This window comes from Sander lucioperca, chromosome 4 (genome assembly GCF_008315115.2).
Source record: "Sander lucioperca isolate FBNREF2018 chromosome 4, SLUC_FBN_1.2, whole genome shotgun sequence".
NCBI lineage: Eukaryota > Metazoa > Chordata > Actinopteri > Perciformes > Percidae > Sander > Sander lucioperca.
The window spans coordinates 7056776-7078308 of record NC_050176.1 but is presented as its reverse complement, the minus strand read 5'-3'; the positions used below and the strand labels follow the sequence as shown (position 1 = coordinate 7078308).

At 40.4% G+C, this 21533-nt stretch overlaps 2 protein-coding genes across 3 annotated transcripts; both read left to right on the top strand.

Moving 5' to 3' along the window:
* Window positions 1–2484: 2484 nt before the first annotated feature.
* Window positions 2485–16534, top strand: gga3a (golgi associated, gamma adaptin ear containing, ARF binding protein 3a). Of its 2 annotated transcripts, none has more exons than XM_031289138.2 (17): window positions 2485–2598; window positions 3275–3359; window positions 3551–3626; window positions 3723–3821; window positions 3911–4034; window positions 4253–4356; window positions 5502–5582; window positions 5709–5846; window positions 6142–6223; window positions 6494–6619; window positions 7694–7900; window positions 8006–8079; window positions 8170–8588; window positions 9906–10126; window positions 13108–13277; window positions 13387–13497; window positions 14298–16534. In XM_031289138.2, exons 1-17 carry the CDS (start codon window positions 2562–2564, stop codon window positions 14406–14408), a joined length of 2265 nt encoding a protein of 754 aa, XP_031144998.1. In that variant the 5' UTR covers window positions 2485–2561; the 3' UTR covers window positions 14409–16534. The 2 variants fall into 2 exon arrangements, with proteins under 2 accessions (XP_031144998.1, XP_031144997.1); XM_031289137.2 differs by having other exon boundaries at window positions 9879–10126.
* A 475-nt stretch (window positions 16535–17009) lies between these two features.
* sumo2a (small ubiquitin like modifier 2a) lies at window positions 17010–21054 on the top strand. Its single transcript, XM_031289123.2, has 4 exons — window positions 17010–17215; window positions 18194–18325; window positions 18764–18835; window positions 20541–21054. The coding sequence occupies exons 1-4, from the start codon at window positions 17195–17197 to the stop codon at window positions 20604–20606; spliced, it is 291 nt and encodes a 96-aa protein (XP_031144983.1). The 5' UTR covers window positions 17010–17194; the 3' UTR covers window positions 20607–21054.
* The last annotated feature ends 479 nt before the right edge of the window (window positions 21055–21533 follow it).

Sequence of the window (21533 nt, the reverse complement as noted above, 5' to 3'; positions counted from 1 at the left end):
ACCATGTCACACTGAACTGAAAGCTCGTTTCACAGGTCCCTTTCTAAAAGCAGCAATGTGACCCCCATCAACTGACTCAACCTTTTCTAAGCGCATCAACCTGTTTGTCAAATCAAACTACCAAAGCTACCTAAGCCTGACAGACAAGATAGTGCCACAATGCAATTCACTTGTCTTGTCATTTGATAAATTCAGAGCCAAAGCCAAACCACTCAATTAGTTCTACTCTAGCCAATTGAAAGCTTTGGTTTTGGCTCACATAGTTGACAAAGTCTTACCGCAAGATCTATTCAGTAGCTGCTCTGCAACTTTCGGAAGGAGTTGAGTTTTGATGATGTCAGATGTCGTCTACCAGAGACAGTACAATCTAGAGAGAAATGGATTATAGCTGGTCTGATAGCCACAAGAAGAAAGGATTTCCTGTGCCATTCAGTGGTGCATTTGGTGGTATCAGTCTACTGCTGAAGGTGTGAATGTCCTGGGAGATGAAGAAGGTATTGCATGCTCCTTAACATGTAACAAGTGTACCAGAAGTTGCTTGCACTGTGAATCTGCATTCACGCAGCTGAGTCCCCAGCTGAGATGACAGAGAGAAAGCATCTGTGGTTGTGAGAAATACCTGCTTATTAGCCTAATCACCCCTTTCATTTGTCTATCTCAGGTATAGATTTGAGCTGAATAAACTCTATCAATGTGTCAGTCCTTACCACAAAAACCACATTATTCAAAAGATAAAGAGTGCTGAGGACTACTGTGACCCAGTAAATAAACACCGTAGGTCCTCTTTGAGCTGATAGCACCACCACATGGCCACACAGTAAAATGAGCTGGGAGATGATTTTAAATGAGTGCATCATTGACTAGATCAAGTGCAGGCAGGCCGGCGGTTCCTGGCAGCAAAGTGTGGAGGGGCGGACTTTGCAGATGCTGAAACAACAGCTGGAAGAGGAGGAGCGGCAGCTGAAGAAATTCAACCTGCCAAAGACAATGATGGTGCACTTCTACACAGCCATCATTGAGTCCATCCTCACATCCTCCATCACCATCTGGTACGCTGCTGCCACTGCCAAGGACAAGGGCAGGCTGCAGCGTGTCATTCGGTCAGCTGAGAAGGTGATTGGCTGCAATCTGCCGCCGCTCCACGACCTATACGCCACCAGGACTCTGAAGCGTGCTGGAAAGATTGTGGCTGACCCCTCCCACCCCGGACACAAGCTCTTTGAGTCACTCCCCTCTGGCAGGAGGCTGAGGTCCATCAGGACCAAAACCTCACGCCACATAAACAGTTTTTTTCCCTCCGCCACTAGCCTTCTAAACAAGGCCTGGAATCCATCCTGACTCTCTCCAAACTACACCTCTGGCTCCTTATGCCACTGTACCTACTCTGCTGTAGCGTTCCTTTTTACTACTGTTTCAATTATTTTACTATTTATTTAAATTTATTTTTTCATTATTAATACATACTGTGTGTATATGTTTATACTTATATTGTTTATATTCTTTTTATCCTTCTTATATTTGTATGTGTGACATGCTCCAACAACACCATGACAAATTCCTCGTATGTGCAACGTACTTGGCAATAAAGCCCTTTCTGATTCTGATTCTGATTCTGAGGAGCATCACAGCATTTGCTATGGGCTGCCTCAGACTAAGCCTTGAGGGGTGTATGGAATGCAACAACAGGTCCACAATCCCATTTTCAATAGTGACATCAAACTCTGAGTCCACTCAGGCAATTAAATGCTAGCCTCTGAGTTTATCACTATGAGACTGTTTTAACTAAACTACTTAAAATACACTTTTAATGGTTCAACCTTGTAAATGAAGTGATGAAAGTAGGTATTGCATGTTTGTTTTAGACTGAGTACAATTTGCCTTTTTTCCACATTTAACTGCATTAATATTTACTTATGTTTTGGCCACTAGGACTAGGGGGAAAATATACCAAAACGGCAAATATCGGTACCTTGTCATATTATTGACCTTACAGCCTATTTAAACACTGGTGAGCACCCCTAGAAACGTACTCATTGTTTATACATCTATTACTTATCAATATGCATAGGCTATTTACTAGGCTACATACCTGTTTACATTCTGCTTACATTCAGTTTATTCATTTACAAAAAAAATCTTCACAAATAAATATTACTATTTATATTTTAATAATGTTTATATTTTAGCCCTATAATTCACCTGTACGATGTTGTCTTAGATTCTCATATTGCTTTTACTTGTGTGATTTTCTTTTAAAATATATATAATGAGCATGTTGAAGGAGGGTGATTTTATAAACTAATTTAAGACAGTGTTGAAAGAAAAAATGATGTATTGTTAAGCGAAGATTGTACGAGACAAGGTGTAGACACATGTGAAGCAGAAATGCGTCACATTTACAGTCTATGTTCACATCTCGTCAATGACGGAAATGCAGTATTTACACAGTCATTCAAAACATTCAATGGGTCATCGAAACTAGCAAAGAGCAACTCTCATATTTGTCCGACAGCACGTGAAGGCAGCAGGAGTCACGCGTTGTTTGCCTTCAGAGTGCAAATATGGCGGACGACGGAGAATCGCTGGAGTCCTGGCTTAGTAAGTACAAACTTTAACAGTCTTTTTACGTCGTTTATTAATATTGCAGGTGCGCACTCATGTGCTGTATAACCGTAGGTAACCGATACAACAGTTAGACTCAAATGACATTGCTTTAACTACAAGGTATCGAGCTAATTCGTCTGTGTTATCAGAAAGTGGCTAACACAGACCTGCTGGAAACTAATTGATATCGTTGGCCAAAATGAGCTATGATGTTTGGTTTATACTTACGTCCTGGACTTATAGTCGGTATGTTGAAATGCGCGTGCAAAAATGTGATTATTCTGTTGGTGTTCCACTGCCTTTGCATTTCGCTCCATGGTGTTAAAGACGGCTGTTGTAAACACCTCCAGGCGCTATCTTATCGAAGTTAAAATATGACTTGCAAACAACAAACTGGATCAGTGAAGTGCCTGGAGGCTATGAAAGAGATCATTTATAACGTAAGATAACCTGAAAACCTTGGACAACAACTGTCTGGGTTTGGTGTTGTGAGATCTCGGAATGGAAGGGTCTCGGAAGCGATGGAGCTTGATATTCGAGGGTTGATTTTATATATATAAAAAGCTCCAGCCTTCATTAGCCTTCATTAGCTTTCCAGAGCCAGGGTGGCCTGTTTACCATTGGCGTATCTGTAAGTGCATGAGAGATCATATTCTTCTCTTTTTTCCAGACAAAGCCACCAACCCTTCCAACAGACAGGAAGACTGGGAGTATATCATGGGATTCTGTGACCAAATCAATAAGGAACTGGAGGGGTATGGTCACATTTATTCAATAAACTCAATCTCACCCATAATGTTAAATCATGCCCGTTGTATGTTGCTCATCTGTGTCCTCATTGTGCTAAACATGTGGAGCTTATTATAAAGGCTGTTATAACCCAGGCTCAGGATGGCTTTTGATAATCAGTTTGCATTGGATTGTTTCTTTTTGTCATATTTTCCAGCCCACAAATATCCGTTAGACTGTTGGCTCACAAGATTCAGTCCCCTCAGGAATGGGAGGCAATACAAGCATTAATGGTCCGTGGTGTAATCACTTCAATGTGTTTTTTATTTTGAAATCTATAAGAAGAAGGTGGAAAAACATATTTATCTCAGGTTGTTTTCCTTTTGTAGGTTCTCGAGGCTTGTATGAAGAACTGCGGGCGACGGTTTCACAATGAAGTTGGGAAATTTAGGTTTTTAAATGAATTAATTAAGGTGGTTTCACCCAAAGTAAGTAACATAAATGTTCATCCAAGGGGGATATGTTGTCGTGAATTGAAGTTTGGTGTCATTCTAAGCTGTACATCTATTATTTTCAGTATTTAGGAGACAAAGTATCAGAGAGAGTGAAGACAAAAGTGATCGAGATGCTGTACAGTTGGACTATGTCTTTACCAGATGAAGCAAAGATCTTTGAAGCATATGAGATGTTAAAGTCACAGGGTGAGACACCAAGCACTTCGAAAACTGTACATTTTGCTGATAAGATATACTAATACACACAGTAAAACAATATGGTTGCATAACAGTGACATCCAAAAATAATACACTGAACAGTCGGTTATGACTGTGTTGTGCTTTGGACTCAATCTTGTCGCCTTGAAGTCCCGAAACTGTCATTTCCAGAGTTAAATAGGTGTCTGTTGTCATGTTTATTTTAGGTATTGTTTTAGTTGACCCAGAAATCCCTCTTGATGCTACATTAATACCATCGCCTTCTCCGCGACCCAAGAATCCTGTGTTTGATGATGAGAAGAAGAGCAAGGTAAGAAGAATTATTTTGGGATGTTGATACTGCAGCTCACTCATTGCACTCTTTCTCTTGTTTTTCTCTGCTACAGTAATTAATTAATCAATTATACACTACCGGTCAAAAGTTTGGGGTCACTTAGAAATTTCCATTCCACTTCATTATAGACAGAATACCAGCTGAGATCAGTTGCATTGTTTTTTTTAACCAGGGCAGCAGTTTTCAGATTACATTATGTGCTTACATAATTGCAAGAAATATTTCAGCAAATAGCGCCACAATCTGTTGGTTTTTACTTTTTTTACTTTTGTTTTACAGTTTAATATTCTAGCGTATAGCGCACACACGGGACTCCTGTGTCGGGACACAACTTTTATAGTCAGATAAAAAGTATTAGTTTCACTTTCACTTCTGATATTTTACACAGATAACAGGATGAATACCGTGGGCCTACATACCTTAGTGTGATTATAAGTGCATGTGAGTGAATATTGGAGAGCAAATGAGATTCTGTGTCCCATTCATTGTCTCTATGAGCTGTACGGCCTTTATACAAATGCGTCAATTCTGCGGAGGACAGTACCATTGTTAATTGGCGCTACTCCTGGCAATTGAAGGGGGGGGAGTTTTTGTGGAAAACAACACCAAAAACCCATCTGTTTGGTTTTCTAATTGTTATTTTATCATTATGGCAGTATAGGCATCTGCAGAGTAGGTATTTAGGAAACGTCAGGGCAGGAGGGAAACCTAGCACACACAATGATGGAATAATTACGTTTTTTTTAATCACAACGTTAAATGGCATTGGCTTTGGCAGTTCTAGTGTTAAAGGATCAAAAGACTGTCTCTCCCTCTCTTTCTTGCCCTCTCTTGCTGTTTAATCACTGATTTAAAGGCTGTGGTATCCCACAGGAAAAAAGGGTCATATTTATTGTGCAGTAATGACAGTGAAACGGCTCTTCTCCCCCCCACCCCACCCCCCAATACCTCACTGGTAATAACACACTGAAACAGGTCATTACTGCATGTTTACTTTGTGTTGACTGCAGTTGATCTATGGATGAAGTTTGTTTTTTTAGGGTCTAGGAGTTTGTATGCGGTTGCTGCTTGTGTCTGGATCATTTGTGGGAAATGAGTTTGAGTGTGTATTCTCTCTGCAGAGATTAGCAGAGCTGCTGAAGAGCAAAAAGCCTGAAGATCTGGAAGAGGCCAATCGGCTCATCAAGAACATGGTCAAGGAGGTGAGTCACTGTCAAACTAAATGTTTTGATTAGTATTGTTGTGTTTTTCAGTTTTCATCTGAAAGCTTGTGTTCACACTGACAGTAAAGTTTAATGAGTACTACCAACAAGTGCAACTCTCCCCAGGACGAGGTAAGAACGCAGAAAGCGACAAAGCAAAAAAGCACGCTGGAGGCAGTCAACAACAGCGTCAAACTCCTTAACGAGATGCTTGCTCACTTCAGCCAGGACGACTCCACGGACGGAGACAAGGAGATCATAAGGGTTTGTTCTCCATTACATAGCTCAATACCTCAAATCACCAATTCACTTCTTTCTTTGGCATTTATGACCTTTTTGGAAACACTCTGACTTAGTATCTTTCAGAGGAACTCAAGTAAATAAATATATATAGTGAACTCAAAGTAATTTCTTTAAAAAATAAATATCGCAAGTAATACTACAATTTAATATCATAGCCTCAATTGACATTTATTATGTATGCAAAACACTTTTCTTTTCATATCCTATCATACAATAGTTTCTCAATTAGATTCAAGAAGTGCTTTTTTTTTTCCAGGAGCTGTATGGAGATTGCGACAAGCTCAGGCAAACTGTAGTTCAGCTCGCTACTGAGACTGAGGATAATGACAGCAGCTTGGGTAAGAAATCCTGTAATTTGGCCCTGGGGACACTGGTGACGTGCTCTCGCTATTCTAATTTAAGTACGACACGTTCAAGTCGTGATTTACGGAGGTCTAGTACTGCCCTAAGACCAACACATTATCAGACCAGGGCGATCACATCACTCATAAAAAAAACTTTCTGCTCACATAGTTTCTATATTTAGGAAACACTGTGGGAAGAAGTTGATTGTTTGTTTTTTGTTGTTGTTCACATGTAATAAATGTCATCCCAAATGCACTTATCAGGAGACATCCTGCAGGCCAGTGACGACCTCTCCCATGTCATTAATTCCTATAAGAAGATTGTGGAAGGACAGATCGTCAATGGAGGGACTGAAGCAGCACAACAAACACAATCATCAGTCAGACAAGGTAAGTTGTAACTGTTGTGAGCAAAGAATTGTATGTCCTCATTGTATGTTTACAACATTATAATATGCTATTTGGCAATGCAGTTTCTGACATATTTTCAAGAGAAGCTTTTATTTTGTATGTATCACAACTCTTTAATGCACAATAGGCATCCATATAATCATAATCAAAGCCCATAGTCAGACAAAGCTGGCATAGACCATGTTTGGAAATGTATACCGATGTGCAAAGAACACATCAGCCTAATATTACAAATGCAAATCCAGTCTAATCTGAACAAGAATACTGTTCATAAGAGCATGTCCTATGAATATACTGGTTTGTCAAACCACAATGTCAACTAAGGAGGATTCAGGATTATTATCGTGCCTCAAGCAGGGTTTCCTTAAAAAGTCTTAAATTTCAAAATCAAAATTGAAGGCCTTAAAAAGTCATTTGCTGATATATTGTGTCTAGGTCTTAAATTAATTTTAAACAGGTCGTAATTTTCCTATGTCCAGGTAACGCTACCTCTAATGCTCATTGAAATGCTCTTGCAGCGCTTAAGAATGTTGTTTTTTATTCCTTGGTTTTGTAGTTCTTTTTTTCGCAGTAGCGCCGAAAAAAAAGTGGCTTATGGTCAGCTACTGTGGTACATAGTGATCCCCTGCTTTTCTCCCATCCCGGGAATGCTGTGTAGACCAGCTAGACCCTCCTCCGCAGCGCTGTGGTGGAGGAAGGTCTGGCAATGCGAGACTTTAAAGGGAGTAACTAATACAATAATAATGATAGGAATAGGAATATTTATGGGTATCATACCACAATACAAAATCACAAGTCAAAACAAGTCTTTGCTGCTGCTATTAGATATTGCACAAAGAAAAAATCCATGTGAAGATGCAAAACAATTTTATTTTATTTATTTGTAAGAAAAATGCCATGGTACTTGATGAAAGGTCTGTGATTATGTTGAGCAACTGGGACATTGTTTCTGGAAACGCACATGGCTCTGGAACTTTTCAAATGTCACTTTTTGATTTCCCCCTGCTGACTTTACCCCTTTTAAACTTGCCGGATCCATCTGACCAATCACAGGTCGCACAAACCAGTCAGAGATTCTGATTGACCTGGTGGGTCTGGACATTCAGAGCGTCTCTCTACCAGGGCAGCAACCCCCAACATCTTCTCTGTCCATACCTGCTGACCTGCTGTGTGGGTCTACTGTCACTGACCCTCAGTCCCACAGCCCCAGCGTACCCTCTGCAGCACTCTCTCTGCTGGATGAAGAGCTACTATCTTTAGGTAACATGCAATGTAATAGTAGTAGTTTCATTTGTTTTTCATGGAAACATTTGAGAACATCTTGTTTACATGTACATATGTGACATGTTTTGTGTTCATTTACAGGCCTCAACGAACCTGCTCCCATTCCAAATAAATCAACACGTGTAAACCTGAGCAATCATTTGCCATCTTTACAGGTATTTAAATGAATTACAATCATTTCTACTAATATCAAGTATTGCCTTAGTAATACCAGTGTTTTTCTTTTTAATTACCTTGTATTCCAGGATTCCAGTCAAGATTTTGATTTTTTTGAAACCACTTCGCCTTCGGTTTCTGCGTTCTCTACATCTTCACTTCATCAAGACGGCCTTTCTGTGACAGTAGCCCCAATTAGCTCAGCCAAGTCTTCTACAACTGCCTCTGGCTTAAGCTTCCCTGGCCCCGTCTTCTCCACGCCTCCGACTTCTACAAGATCTGTCTCAACAACGTCAGTCATATTCCCACAGCCCCTCAGCTCAGTATTGACCACCACGGCTCCAGCGGCTCTTCCTCAGGCATTCAGCATGGCCTCGCCTGCTACTTCAGCCACCCCTGTCACTCAGCAACAGGTCTCCACTTCACCTGGAGCGTCCCACACCACTTTAACTTCTCTGAGTCACAATCTGCAAGACCTTGCCTTGCTGGATCTGGGCAGTCCTAAAATGTGAGTAAGACTTGCATACATTGGTAAAACTGGCGAGAGAATATGGATCAGCACCTATCTGTCCATCTTTCACGCATAATAATTTGGATGCTGTATCACATTTTCTTAGAATGATGCATGCACTTTTATTTTTTTAATTGCACTGATTGGCCTGGGTGGATGTCTAAACACTTGAGTTTAAAGGCACTTCTGATGCTTAACAGTGTTTTATGAAATTCCAAGTGCATCTCAACCACCAGTTTCCGATTGGCAGAGGGATCTGCAGAACTCCATTAGCTTTTGATACACAATGGTCTGTGGATGATCCTGCAGCCACTTAAAGAGCGTTGTTTTGAGCACTGTAACTTAGCAACAGCGCACCGAGCAGATGGTGAATTTTTTTACGAATACAAATTAAATAGTAACAAGTAGTTACAGAGTAACATAAGAGTACTAGTCATTGTCTCAGTGTAATTAAAATTTTGAAGATTGTGACTGATCATTTTGAAGTGATAGTTAAGTGTCTAGCTGACACTTGTTCAAATGTCAGGTGGCTGAGATTGGGCCGGCTACATTGCACGCGTGACGTACGTGGAGCGGATGTTTCAACACTACTCTTCCACTATAATTAATGAAACTGGTTACACCGGACACGAGAGCGAAGTGGTGCGTATGCTCAGCGGAGATCCGCTCTACAAGCGTAAAAATAACTTTTATTTGTATTTTTTATGCTATGTTTGTGCAGCCCTTTTACACAGAAATGGATCATAATGTGTCTATATTTCTTTTAAATTAAACTACAGCTATACAAGAAACAACTTAATGGCTGTCAATGAGCATATTGCTGGTTTTGTTTTGAGAGTTTCTGTTTTTATTTCTTGTTTCCCTCACCTGCGTCATATGATAACAGCTGACGGTAGATTGACGTTTCACAGAACTCCAAATACTGAAGAAACAACAACAACCCCAAAGCAAAAGCTCACTGTCTCGCCTGTGACACACAATCCTACGCCGTGTGTGCAGCAGCAGGTGTAGCTGGTTAAAAGATGCATTCCACAGCACATCCGCTCCGCATACATTACGCGTTCAATGTAGCCAAAAGCGTAAGGCCAAATGTGTTTGCATTCCAATAATTATTAGCAAGCCTGACTGCACAGTGTTGTTTTTTTAAATTTCAGGGATTATGATTTCACCCTGCTTCTGTTATCTTGTTGTTATTATGGGTTATCAATGTTTATGTTTGTCATTATATGTTTAAGCAGTATGGCACCTGTATTGTCTTTGACAAAGACACTTGATTTATCCATACAGTACACATGGTGTGATGGACTTTGGCAGCTTTCTGGGCAAGAGTGAGGATCTGCTCGCTCCTGCTACCCTGTCTTCCACCTCACTGCTCCTAGGAGGGTCCACTCCCCCCCCTGCCAAGAGTCAGGCAGATGACAGCCCTCTGTTACGCTCTCTGTCCCCCATCCTCCCTCTGAGCCAGGCCAGCCCAGGCAAGGGACAAGAGGTGTCCCTGGCCAATGTTGTTGTCCCTTTAGATTCCATCAAGCCAAGTGAGTTCAATGGAATAAGCTGTAAGTTTGTTTGTGTGTGTTTTATGAATATTTCAGTTGGTTTTGTTGAAAAATGTTATGTTGGAGAGGGTTAACTGGAAAAAAAATTGAGACGGACAAGGACATAACAGGACCAACAGCTATGTATTTGTGTATAAACATATGTATTATGTTTAAACATTTTCACTCAAAAACCACAAGGTTGCAAGAGCTCCATCTGTGAAGTTAGCACTGGAGCAAGGCAGACATAATGTAGAGGACATAGGGGTGTGTGTCCGACTAAGAATTTCGGGAATCGAATCAGAATCGTCGAATCATGCGTGCGGCTAATTTAAAGAGGTCTGACTACAGTGATAATATATTCAGCTGTGATAAGGTTGTGTGTAAAGCTTCTTTTGTATGAAAACATGTAACAGATTATGACACAGACATAACAAGAGTAGCTTCTTATTGTATAAGTGTTGCAGGGGTGGAGAAGATTAATTGAAAGAGGTTTGGAGCACGGGCTCACGTGTCACTCAAGCAGCTGGCACGCGCCCCCGGTGACGAGAAGTCGAGCGCACGGAGCAAAAGTCTGTTGGATCATGGAAAGTGAAACTTAAATCTGTCATGGGGCGGTTGGATTTATTCACGCAGATTTATTAAAAGCTTCTTTATTATCTTAAGGCGCTGACACACCAACCCGATTATCAGCCGTCAGACAGTCTGGTGACCCGAGTCTGTTCGGTGTGTTCCGTGCTGTCGTCAGTCGGAGGAGCCGTCGGCGTTCATCTGGACCAGTGGGCAGTCGGACTCAATGACCAATTAAATGACGAGCGGGATGAGCGTGACGAACACCTTTGTCGATCTGAAATGAAGACAGATTCAGCCACTGCATGGCCTATTTCCTATTTATGTTTTCAGAAACACATTTCGGTAAACTATTTTCGTAAAATACGAGATTGTATTCCGAACGAGCCGCCATTATGGTCTGGCTTTGAAATTCGGGAAAAGCCAGGTCCATGTGACGCGTTCGTCCAATCAGCTGCCGGTTTTCATTTTTTTTGGGCGACAATACAGATTAGCGCCGCCTGCTGTTATGGATATGTATTACGTCTCGCGCACGGGCAGAACACACGCTCAAGTTGGCATTGCTTTGGTGTGCTCCGAGGCACTTTTTTGACCAACTCTGGGGAGTCAGTCCGACTGCGTTTTCTGCCGAAGGTCGGCTGTTGGGTTGGTGTGTTAGAGCCCTTATCGGTCCAGCTGTTTTCTAGTCAGAAAATATCACCTTCCCATTATTGAAAAAACTGAACTTTAGATATTGCTGTCACTTAGGGGTGACAGCGGCAAACTTGGTAATACTGGAAAAGACACTGAGTGATATCGGGCGAAGGACATGTATCAACATGCTTTCAGTACAGAGTACATTGGGAGCTACAGTTGTGTTCAGAATAATAGCAGTGGGTTTAAAAAAGTGAATAATGCTCAAAATCCTTAGAATAGCTTTTAATTCCATAATATCAATGCATTGGGAACACTGCACATTCAATTCCAAATCAAAACATGACCAAAATTGATCAAGTTTGTGTTATACCTTTACAGAAAGTGAAGAAAAAGGAATATTAGGCTGTTCAAAAAAAATAGCAGTATTTGCATTTTTCTTTACAAACTCAAACATTTACTGTATAAACTGAAAAGTGTCTCAAGGGTTTGCTTTACTTTGAATCACTGCACTAATATGTAGTTGCATAACCATTATTTCTGAGAACTGCTTCACATCTGTATTGCATGGAGTCCACCAACTTCTGGCACCTGTGAACAGGTATTCCAGCCCAGGACGATTGAACTACATTCCACAATTCCTCTGCATTACTGGATTTTGCCTCAGAAACAGCGTTTTTGATGTCACCCCACAAGTTTTCTATGGGATTGAGGTCTGGGGATTGGGCTGGCCACTCCATAACATCAATCTTTGCTTGTTACTGGTGTGTTTTGGGTCACTGTCTTGTTGAAAGACCCATTTCAAAGGCATTTCCTCTTCAGCATAATGCAACATGACCTCTTCAAGTATTTTGATGTATTGAAACTGATCCATGATCCCTGGTGTGCGATAAATAGGCCCGACACCACAGTATGAGAAACATCCCCATAACATGATTTTTGCACCACCATGCTTTACTGTCTTCACAGTGTACTGTGGCTTGAATTGAGTGCATGGGGGTCGTCGGACAAACTGTCTGCGGCCCCTAGACCCAAAAAGAAGAATTTTGCTCTCATCATTCCAGAGAATGTTGCGCCATCTCTCCTTTGGCCAGTCAATGTGTCCTTTGGCAAAGTTCAACCTATTCAGTACATGTCTTTTTTTCAGCAATGGGACTTTGCGGGGACTTCTAGCTGATAGCTTTGCTTCACATAGCCTTCTTCTGATCCTAACAGTACTCACAGGTAACTTTAAGTCTTCTTTGATTTTCCTGGAGCTGATCATTGGTTGAGCCTTTGCCATTTTGGCTATTCTTCGATCCATTCGAACCGCTGTTCCTCAGAGCAATGTCTGGAACGACCCATTTTGCTGAGTATTTCAGTGTGAAATGCACTATAACCAGCATGCACAACATTTGCTTCCTTCCTTCCTTAAATATGGGCCATAACTGACACCTGTTTCTTTACAGAATCAATCACCTCACTAATTGAACACAACACTGCTATTATTTTGAACATGCCCCTTTCAATTACAGATTCAATTACACAGAATGAGCAGCATGCATGTCATGACTGTTGGGTCTGTTGGTTTTCTATGACTCTACAACACTTACTAGTAAATTATTTGCCATGTAGAAATATCACTTCTACCAAAAAAATTGATTTATGAGGTAGTGATGTTGGACTGCTATTTTTTTTAACACAACTGTATATAAGGTAGTGTATGTATTTGTGAAGACTTGAGACTTGTGACAGTCTTTGTAATTATCAACATTTCCCTTTTGTGTGCTTTATTTTAGGTAAAGTGTGTCCTGTGACAGCATATGACAAAAACGGTGTCCGTGTTCTGCTGCATTTTGCCACTGACTGTCCAGCAGGCAGACCTGATGTACTGGTGATGGTTGCGTCCATGCTGAACACTGCCCCACTGCCTGTCAGGAACATTGCTCTGCAAGCTGCTGTGCCCAAGGTTACTGCATAGGAAGCTATCCGCTCCATTAAATTAAATATTTGACTGATTTAAGTGGGTTGCCACTTCTATTTAATTAACATGAATGTCTGTTCTGCCAATTCACTAGACAATGAAAGTGAGACTGCAATCCCCTTCAGGCTCAGAGCTGGCTCCTTTTAACCCAATCCTTCCTCCTGCTGCCATCACTCAGGTCATGCTGCTTGCCAATCCTCTCAAGGTAAAGCTCAGCCTGTTTTTGGTGTTCATACATTTTAAGTGCATTAGGTAATGTACAGTTGTGCTCATAAGTTTATGAACCCATGCTAAAGTTGACTAAAAAGAGGAATAAAAATCATCTTTTGGAAATTGATCTTAATGCCTTAATTAAAAAAATGAGGAAAAATCCAACCTGTAAGGACACCGTACGCGTGCGTGTGGCGCGCTACCTCCGTAACGGTATCCCTCAAGACACAATCTCAATCTCCATCTCCACACCTGCCGCTTTGGCTTAATCAGATCAACCAACACGCCCCCCCCCCCCTCTCATTTGACGTGTCAGTCTATCCCTGTCAATCAGCTAACCACTCCCACTTCTCTAAGGACACTAAACTGATATCATAACAAGGCAACACAGGAACAAAAACCCCCGACACATCACTGACAGTACACACGATTCCCTCTGTGGTTTCTGTGACATGCGATATACCTTGAATAATGGCGTAGTTTCACTAACAGTTGAGTAGGCGATCCTTAATGTGGCTCAAGACACATACCCGTACACACTGCTAAAAGAATGTGGACACGTGGCTCAGACCACCTCCCAATGTGGTTTTAGTGATCAGATTTTAATCCGTCGTCAATGCGTCCTGAGAGTGTTTTCACGAGTACATCCTGAGGTCCGATCACTCACACCCGATTTTAATACCAGGTGAAAATGGGGTGTTATCACTGACGTTGACAATGCACTAGATTTTGTGTGTTCCAGCAAGCTAATGAAAGCTGCCAAGCTGAGTGTGTACTTGTGTTTGTGTTTTGCAGGAAAAGGTTCGGATGAGATACAAACTGACATTTACGCTGGGAGAGCAGCCACACTCAGAAGTGGGGGAGGTGAATGAGTTTCCGCCTACTGACAGATGGGGGGCTCTATAGCCCTGCCTGTTGAAACTAGATGTATTTAACAGTTTAGTTTGGCAGCGCAGTTCAGAGGTCAAGAGAAAGCACAGAATTGCGAAACTTGAATGGACTTTAAAGGAGTTTTTCTGCTTGAGATGTTTGATTTTATTAGACAATTTCATTTAAAAACAACACCAACTCAACCAGGCAGTGAGTGCTTACATAAAAGGAAAAGTCAGGATAACAAAATAAAGCCCTCAGGCTTATTTTCATTGCGGTCCCTTGACTTTGGCCTACTGAAGTATCCAAAGTCCTGTAGTGTAGATCAAACTTAAACTTTACTACAATGCCAGATGTTGTCTGTGTGGTGCAGTAATAAATGGTGTGAAATGCTTGAATGTGGATGATGGTTATGTGGGAAAATTGTTGGTTATTATCAGGTTTTTACTAATTATACCCTTTTGCTCTCATTTTAATGTTCACATTTACTGTCCCGTAATGCCGACTTTTTCAGTCCTGATACCGATGCCTGGGCTTTGGGTATAGGCCAATACTGAGTACCGATCTGATACTAGTGTTTAATTAATTAATAAGCTGTGTGCCTCACTGTGTGGGATCATTCTTTTATTTGTAAGGCAACATCAGGCTTGACTTAAACATTGCTTTCTTAACTAAAACATGTAACAAATACATAGATATAAATTTTACTGAATTGTTATTATTAAAATATTAAATCATGACCCAGCAACTTGGTAAACAATCTTTAAAATTAGCAAGAATTACAATTTCAGTGTAAACCTTTTAAATGCAGCAACGAATTGGTCAAAACTTAAACAGGAATTCAAATTCCAGTATATAATGTAAATAGTGTATAAACATAGAATTGAATAGATCAGCCCTATTGTCACTGATACCCAATCCAGCTATTCAAGTCAGTGTCGGCCCAATTTCAGTATCGAATTGGTGCATCCCTTAATTAATATAGAGCAAATCCACATTTTCAAGAAGATTGTGAAGCATTTTACATGATTTGCTACTGGCTATGGATGATAACAATGTGTTATCCTTTAAACATTGGACTGGAACAGACAAGAGGCCCTCTGTTGCTAAATAAAGGCACTCACAGATTGGCTCATTAAGAGTTAGTTACTCTAAGTTGACTTCTTTCAATAGGCCTCACAGTTACTACTGAATATGTTTGCTTGTCTTCTAAGTTCTATATTATATCATAGCTCAGACTCTTGTTATGCTTTTTAGTCTTATTATTTATTGACATGAATGTATTATTTATTTTGGTTTTGGGAGGAAGGTATTGGATCAGTTAATTTCCTGTATGGTATTTAAATCGACAGCTGTATTCCTTCTGCATACTCTTCTTATGATGGACACTTTCAGTATTGCAGTAAGATAGGCACAAATCAGTAGTGGGCTGTCTAAGAGGCTTTAATGTTACCAATTATTCACACAGACAGTTAATAACATGTTACATTATGTAACAACAGGGTGGATTCCGATTAAATACATGTCTCCTATGTCCAGATTGTGCACTCTGGATAGAAGTTTAATATAAAAATGTAATTCTTGCGAGATAAAACAGCAGCCTTGTGCCAGAGACATGAGCCCTTTTTACTTGGTAGATGTAACATGAGCTATTAAGGACAAGGACCAATTGTATACATTAAGTGGGTGTGCTTTAGTAAGTGCTGACTAGCAGACAATTCATCCCTAAAGACCGAAAGGAATATTGTATGACATTAATTAAAGGCTGTGCATAGCTTTGCCCTTGCTCCTGCTCTTAGACCATGTTGTGGAAACCAAGCCAAAGGGGTAGGTTAGTTGCCCTGATTTAACTAAATGGTTAGCTTGTGTGGGAGTTTCCTATGTCAAACTAGGAAAATAGCCTTGAGAAAATACTGTATATTAATAGTAAAACCTTGATGGTTAATTCAAAGCATTATGTTTACGATGTGTTTATCAAAAATGGTGACTTTATTGTTGTCTTTATGGGGATATTAGTGCTAGGAGATTCTATCTCTACATATTTCTTATAAAACTATTTATTTGTCTTAGATTGTTAAATAAACTTGTCATTGCATATTTTTTGAAAAGCAATTTCTGTGCATGGAAAAATAAAGAATGAGATGGATTTATTTGTATTACAATTCTCACATATTTTTGCCTCATTTTCAGTCTATGGAGCAGCATCAATGCAGTAGCATATTAACCACAACGTGTTTGAGGTGTATTTTCATTTCATCAGATTCTTAAAATACGCTATTGCTGCATTTAACAAGGTAACAAAGTATCACAAGTAAAAGTACTCATGCAGCATTAGTATTCCTGTCATTATATATTAAACTACTAGATTGTTATTGCTGATGCATTAACATGTAATTAAAGCATACTAATGTTGTAGCTGGTCAAGTTGGAGCTAGTTTCAACTACTCCATTGCTGTTGGGTAGGTAATAAGCTCCTCAGTTTTTTTTAACCAGTAACTACAGCTTATCAAATAAATGCAGTGCAGTAGAAGTATAAAGTGTATTAATGAAATAGTCAAGTAAAGTTCAAGTACCTACACTGTCAGATACTTATATCAACTTGCAAATGCAAATTATTTAAAGAAATCTTCAAATCCTTGGTAGTACTGGGACATTAGCTACATTTAAGGAGCGCGCAGTTGATTTGGCGCAGCTGTGTGCACTCATAAGACCGTGCACTACAGCCCAGCCAATACATCCATGAGCCCAGCCCACGCAAAGTGGCGCGCCAGACAGACAGCGCAGCCGCAGCAGAACAGGCGCAGACAGACGCAGCAGCAGCCATGGCAGACGAAAAAACTAAGGTGAGGAGTGTAATTTGTACGCTGTATGAGTTTTATATAAATATATAGTGTACCCAATCAATGCGCGATAATACAGATGGCACTGAAAAGCCGCCTGTGAGACCAATTTGTCAACGGTCGCATAATTACAAAGAAAACTAACCAGAGCTGCCGTGCTAGCTAGCTAGCTAGCTAGGTAGCTAGCAAGCAAGCGGGCGAAGTTAGCTTAATAAGCTAACGTGGCTAATGTCTCTGAGATTTAATAATTGCCGGTCTTTTTAAAATAAACTGAATCAACACCTCTTAAATGCCACTGTCAATTTTAGCGAGTGCGAGTAACAAGTGGCGATATGGTTATTGCAAGTCCAGGTAACGTTAGCAAAAAACGAAGAAAAGTGAGTAACGGTAACTGTTAACGTTACCGTTCAGAGGGCAGTGTAACGTTACAACAGGCCCAAATTAATTGTTTAAGCACTAACGTTAATTGTTAGCTGTTAACGGATCTCATATGAAATAAGCATGCACATCACCAGCACACGCCCAAGTGTCTCGGGATAAGAGGGATTGTTGATGCGTGCAAGTTGTTCCCATTCTGACTAACGTTAGGCCGTTGAGCATTGATAAGTTGTAGGCCATTGACTTGCTAAATGCTAACAGTGAAGTTACTCCTTTAGTGATCAGTACGTTAACCACCAGTCCTCCGATCTGTGCTCACCAGGTGCAAGTGTCAGACAAATGTAACGCGGGTAAAAAACGAAATTCACAACGTAGTGTAATTAGTTTATTTATACTTTAGACTTGTCATAAGTCATTGTACATACTGTACATCAACGTTATATTATGTCTGACCCGGGCGAAAGTGGTTTCGTGGTACGAAGGGCACATGCATTACACTGCTGGAAGCCGAAGCTTCTTGTATTTTTTTTTTTTTTTTTTTGTTTACATCATTTTTTGCAATCAACTTTACTTTCTGCAAACTTCTGTTTGTCTCTCTTTCAGGAGGGAGTGAAGACGGAGAACAATGAGCACATCAACCTGAAGGTGGCAGGGCAGGATGGCTCAGTGGTGCAATTCAAGATTAAAAGGCACACTCCTCTCAGCAAACTGATGAAAGCTTATTGTGAACGACAGGTGGGAGTGCTACTTAATTAGTACAACGACTCAAAATACTTCCTCTTTAGGTTCATTGCATTGCTGGTAGCCTGAAAGGTGGTTCTCAAACTAGAGACAGCTGATGGAATATGAATATACAAAGTATAAGAAATAGAAAAAATATAATTGGTTGTAATAATACAAACACATTTACACTGTGTGTGAATGAGTATGGTGCGGATGAATAGATATGACATATTGCACAGTTGGAGGTGACAGAGTATTAAATATGTATAGTGCAGAATATTGTCCAGTGGACTCTTTACAAACATCACCTTAGACATGATAGCTGTGCAGCTTTTTAATGTTTTTTTTATTTTTTTTAAACAGTTTGCACCTTAATGCCCCTAGGTCACAAGGATGCCCCATCATGTTTCTTTTCAATATTTAAAACCTGATTTCTGTCTCTCCACATAGGGGCTGTCAATGAGGCAAATACGATTTCGATTTGATGGTCAGCCCATCAATGAAACAGACACACCCTCGCAGGTAAGGCTTCACCCTCTTGTATACGAAATAGCTGTTTATAAGAGAAAGGAGGCTGAATGTGCTTAGCGCAGAATGCAAAGAAATACACCGTATGGACAGATGTATAGTCCAGGATGGAGGTTAGTGCAAAGTGTAGTTAAGTCAATGTCAGTGGGGGACCGGGGCCTTGTTGGTGAGGCTGAGGGGAAGAAACAGTTTTTATGGCGTGAGGTTTTGGTCCTGATGGACTGCAGCCTCCTCCTGTATAGCTACCATGGACATTTCGTAACTTTGATTTTACACTTTGCTGTCCGTTTTAATGTTATGGGCTATTTGAGAATTCAAGAAAGCATGTGGTGAGACAACTTTTTTTTTTTTTTTTTTTTTTTTTTTTTTCTCGTGTTTACAGGTTTGATTCTTTGATAGTCTAAATCATCTAAATTCAGTTTAAAATATGTGCCATTAGACAGCTGTAAAATAGTTGTATAAATAAAAAGTTACTCCATGCAAACGGAGTGTACTCTGAACACCTTCTATGAAGATACTCTTTACCATTCCTGAGGGAGGACCTGCCGTCTGACCGGCAGATTCTAATTTTCCTTCTAAGAACTATACAGCGTACATAAACATCTGTGTAACTTTTCTTTTAAAAAGAAAATTCAAGGGGAGAGGGAAAGACCCCGTGCTGAAAAGCCGGTCACTGCAGTTACTATGAGCAGCATGAATCTAAATGAATTAATATGTAAATATATTTCACGTTTTCCCCCGATTGTCTAAATAAGTCGCAAAAATTGTCACAAGTTGGCAACACTATGTGGTTGTGACAATAGTTGGGTTAATGTTTGTGCCACTGTGCGCAACGTGAACCATTGTGTGGCGTGTGTGTAAATTTGACCGCCATAGAATCGACTGATTCCAGTCACCGGCTAATCGATCGGTACATCTCTAGTTACAGCGCTGGTATTTTATACAGATGAAGCACAGACTTTTCAAACGGCACTGAGCAGCTGTGAACAGATCAGTCCATGCTGTAGCTGTACTGCCTCTTTATGTCCATAGCAGGTACATAAAGGTCTTCTTTACTTTCATGTTGGGAGTCTAGTCCAGTTAGGCAAAACTCCACCAAGCTTCTGTACCTTACTCAAGCAATATTATGAACACACACACACACACACACACACACAGACCGTGCATCTCACTATCTTTGTGGGGGCCCGTCATTGACATAATGCATTCCCTAGCCCCTTATCCTAACCTTAACCATCACAACTAAATGCTTAACCCTCACCCTAACCATAACCTAATTCTAACCCTAATCCTAAAACGAAGTCTTAACCCTCAAACAGCCCTTTGAAGTTGTGGGTCTGGGCTGTCCGGACCCCACAAGTATACTGTATTCATGGTTTTTGGACCCCACGAATATAGTTAAACAAGAACACACACACACACACACACACACACACACACACACACACACACACACACACACACGCACACACACACAGTCAGTGTCCGTTTTCTGACCTCCTTTCCATAATGTTGCTTTGTAAGATGTGTTAAAGGTGTTTGCCCCTGTCCATGATTCAAACTAACTTCCTGGTGAAAGCGTTTAGATGCATTAGCTGACCTCACTGGTATTGTCAACACTCCTAATAAGTGGCTTGGCTTCACAGTAAAGACCTATCACTGCCATCACATCAACTTATGTTTTGAACTTTTCTTACAGCTAGAAATGGAGGATGAAGATACGATTGACGTGTTCCAACAGCAAACCGGAGGCTCTTCTCTTTAAAGACTGTTTCCTACGGACATCCCTACCTCCCTTTTTCATCCCTGAACATCTTTGTTATCCTCAGTCTTCAAATGTTCATGACCAGTGTTGATACCATCCAGTGGAATACTTTTACAAAAGGCTCAAAGACGGCGGCACAGTTGATGTAGATAGATTTAATCACACTGTCATTTGTATCTTAACATGTCCGGACTGCGCGGTGTAGACAACTTGTAAGCTGCAGTGGGTCTAATGTGCTGAAGAAATTTAAATTTTGCCTTTTTTTTTTCTGGAGGTTTTAGAGAACTCCTTGGTCCTTTTTTTTTTTTTTTTATTTTGTTTTTATACGTATGTCTTTGAGGTTTTGATTCAGATGGAATTTTGTTGTTCAGTAAGCCGGCATTTTAAATTCATATCTGTTGTTATGAAAATGTGTTATTGGAATAAATTGAGTCTTTTTTTTTTAAAACGCGTCCCAGTTTGTTTTTATGAATAAGTTTATTTTAACTAGTACATATATCAACAGCTACTGTATCATCAGAACTAGCTTCTTTTTTTAATGCTATCAGTTCTACGTTATGCATTTTTGAATGAGATTGAAATAAACCGTAGCTCACGATGAAAAATGATTTATGGGTCAACATCAAATCAAGACTGCATGCCATGTCAATACTTTATCCAATCACAGGTTTGATTCGTTTGCCAGAATCATGGATGTATCGCCAGGATCCAGCTGTTCACTTCCACGCTGTGGCTATAATAGAGGCACCCTCTCCGCCATGGTTTCTGTCGCACCCGCACTTCTGTGTCAAACTCATAGACTATATAAATGAACCAAACCCAGGGATGTACTAAGAGAAGGAACGGCCGAAATAAGTAGAGAAAGACCGGAAATACGTTTTTGCTTTCAAATTACAATCCAAATGTGTCACCTTTGTTAAAGTACAG

Excerpts from the sequence above, each read along its gene's own strand:
- sumo2a (XM_031289123.2), top strand. The coding sequence starts at position 17,195 with ATGGCAGACGAAAAAACTAAG. Across the intron at positions 17,216-18,193 it reads TGGCAGACGAAAAAACTAAG|GAGGGAGTGAAGACGGAGAA; the intron begins GTGAGGAGTGTA and ends TCTCTCTTTCAG. Across the intron at positions 18,836-20,540 it reads AAACAGACACACCCTCGCAG|CTAGAAATGGAGGATGAAGA; the intron begins GTAAGGCTTCAC and ends CTTTTCTTACAG.
- gga3a (XM_031289137.2), top strand. The coding sequence starts at position 2,562 with ATGGCGGACGACGGAGAATCGCTGGAGTCCTGGCTTA. Across the intron at positions 5,583-5,708 it reads TCAAGAACATGGTCAAGGAG|GACGAGGTAAGAACGCAGAA; the intron begins GTGAGTCACTGT and ends AACTCTCCCCAG. Across the intron at positions 10,127-13,107 it reads TTTAGATTCCATCAAGCCAA|GTAAAGTGTGTCCTGTGACA; the intron begins GTGAGTTCAATG and ends GCTTTATTTTAG.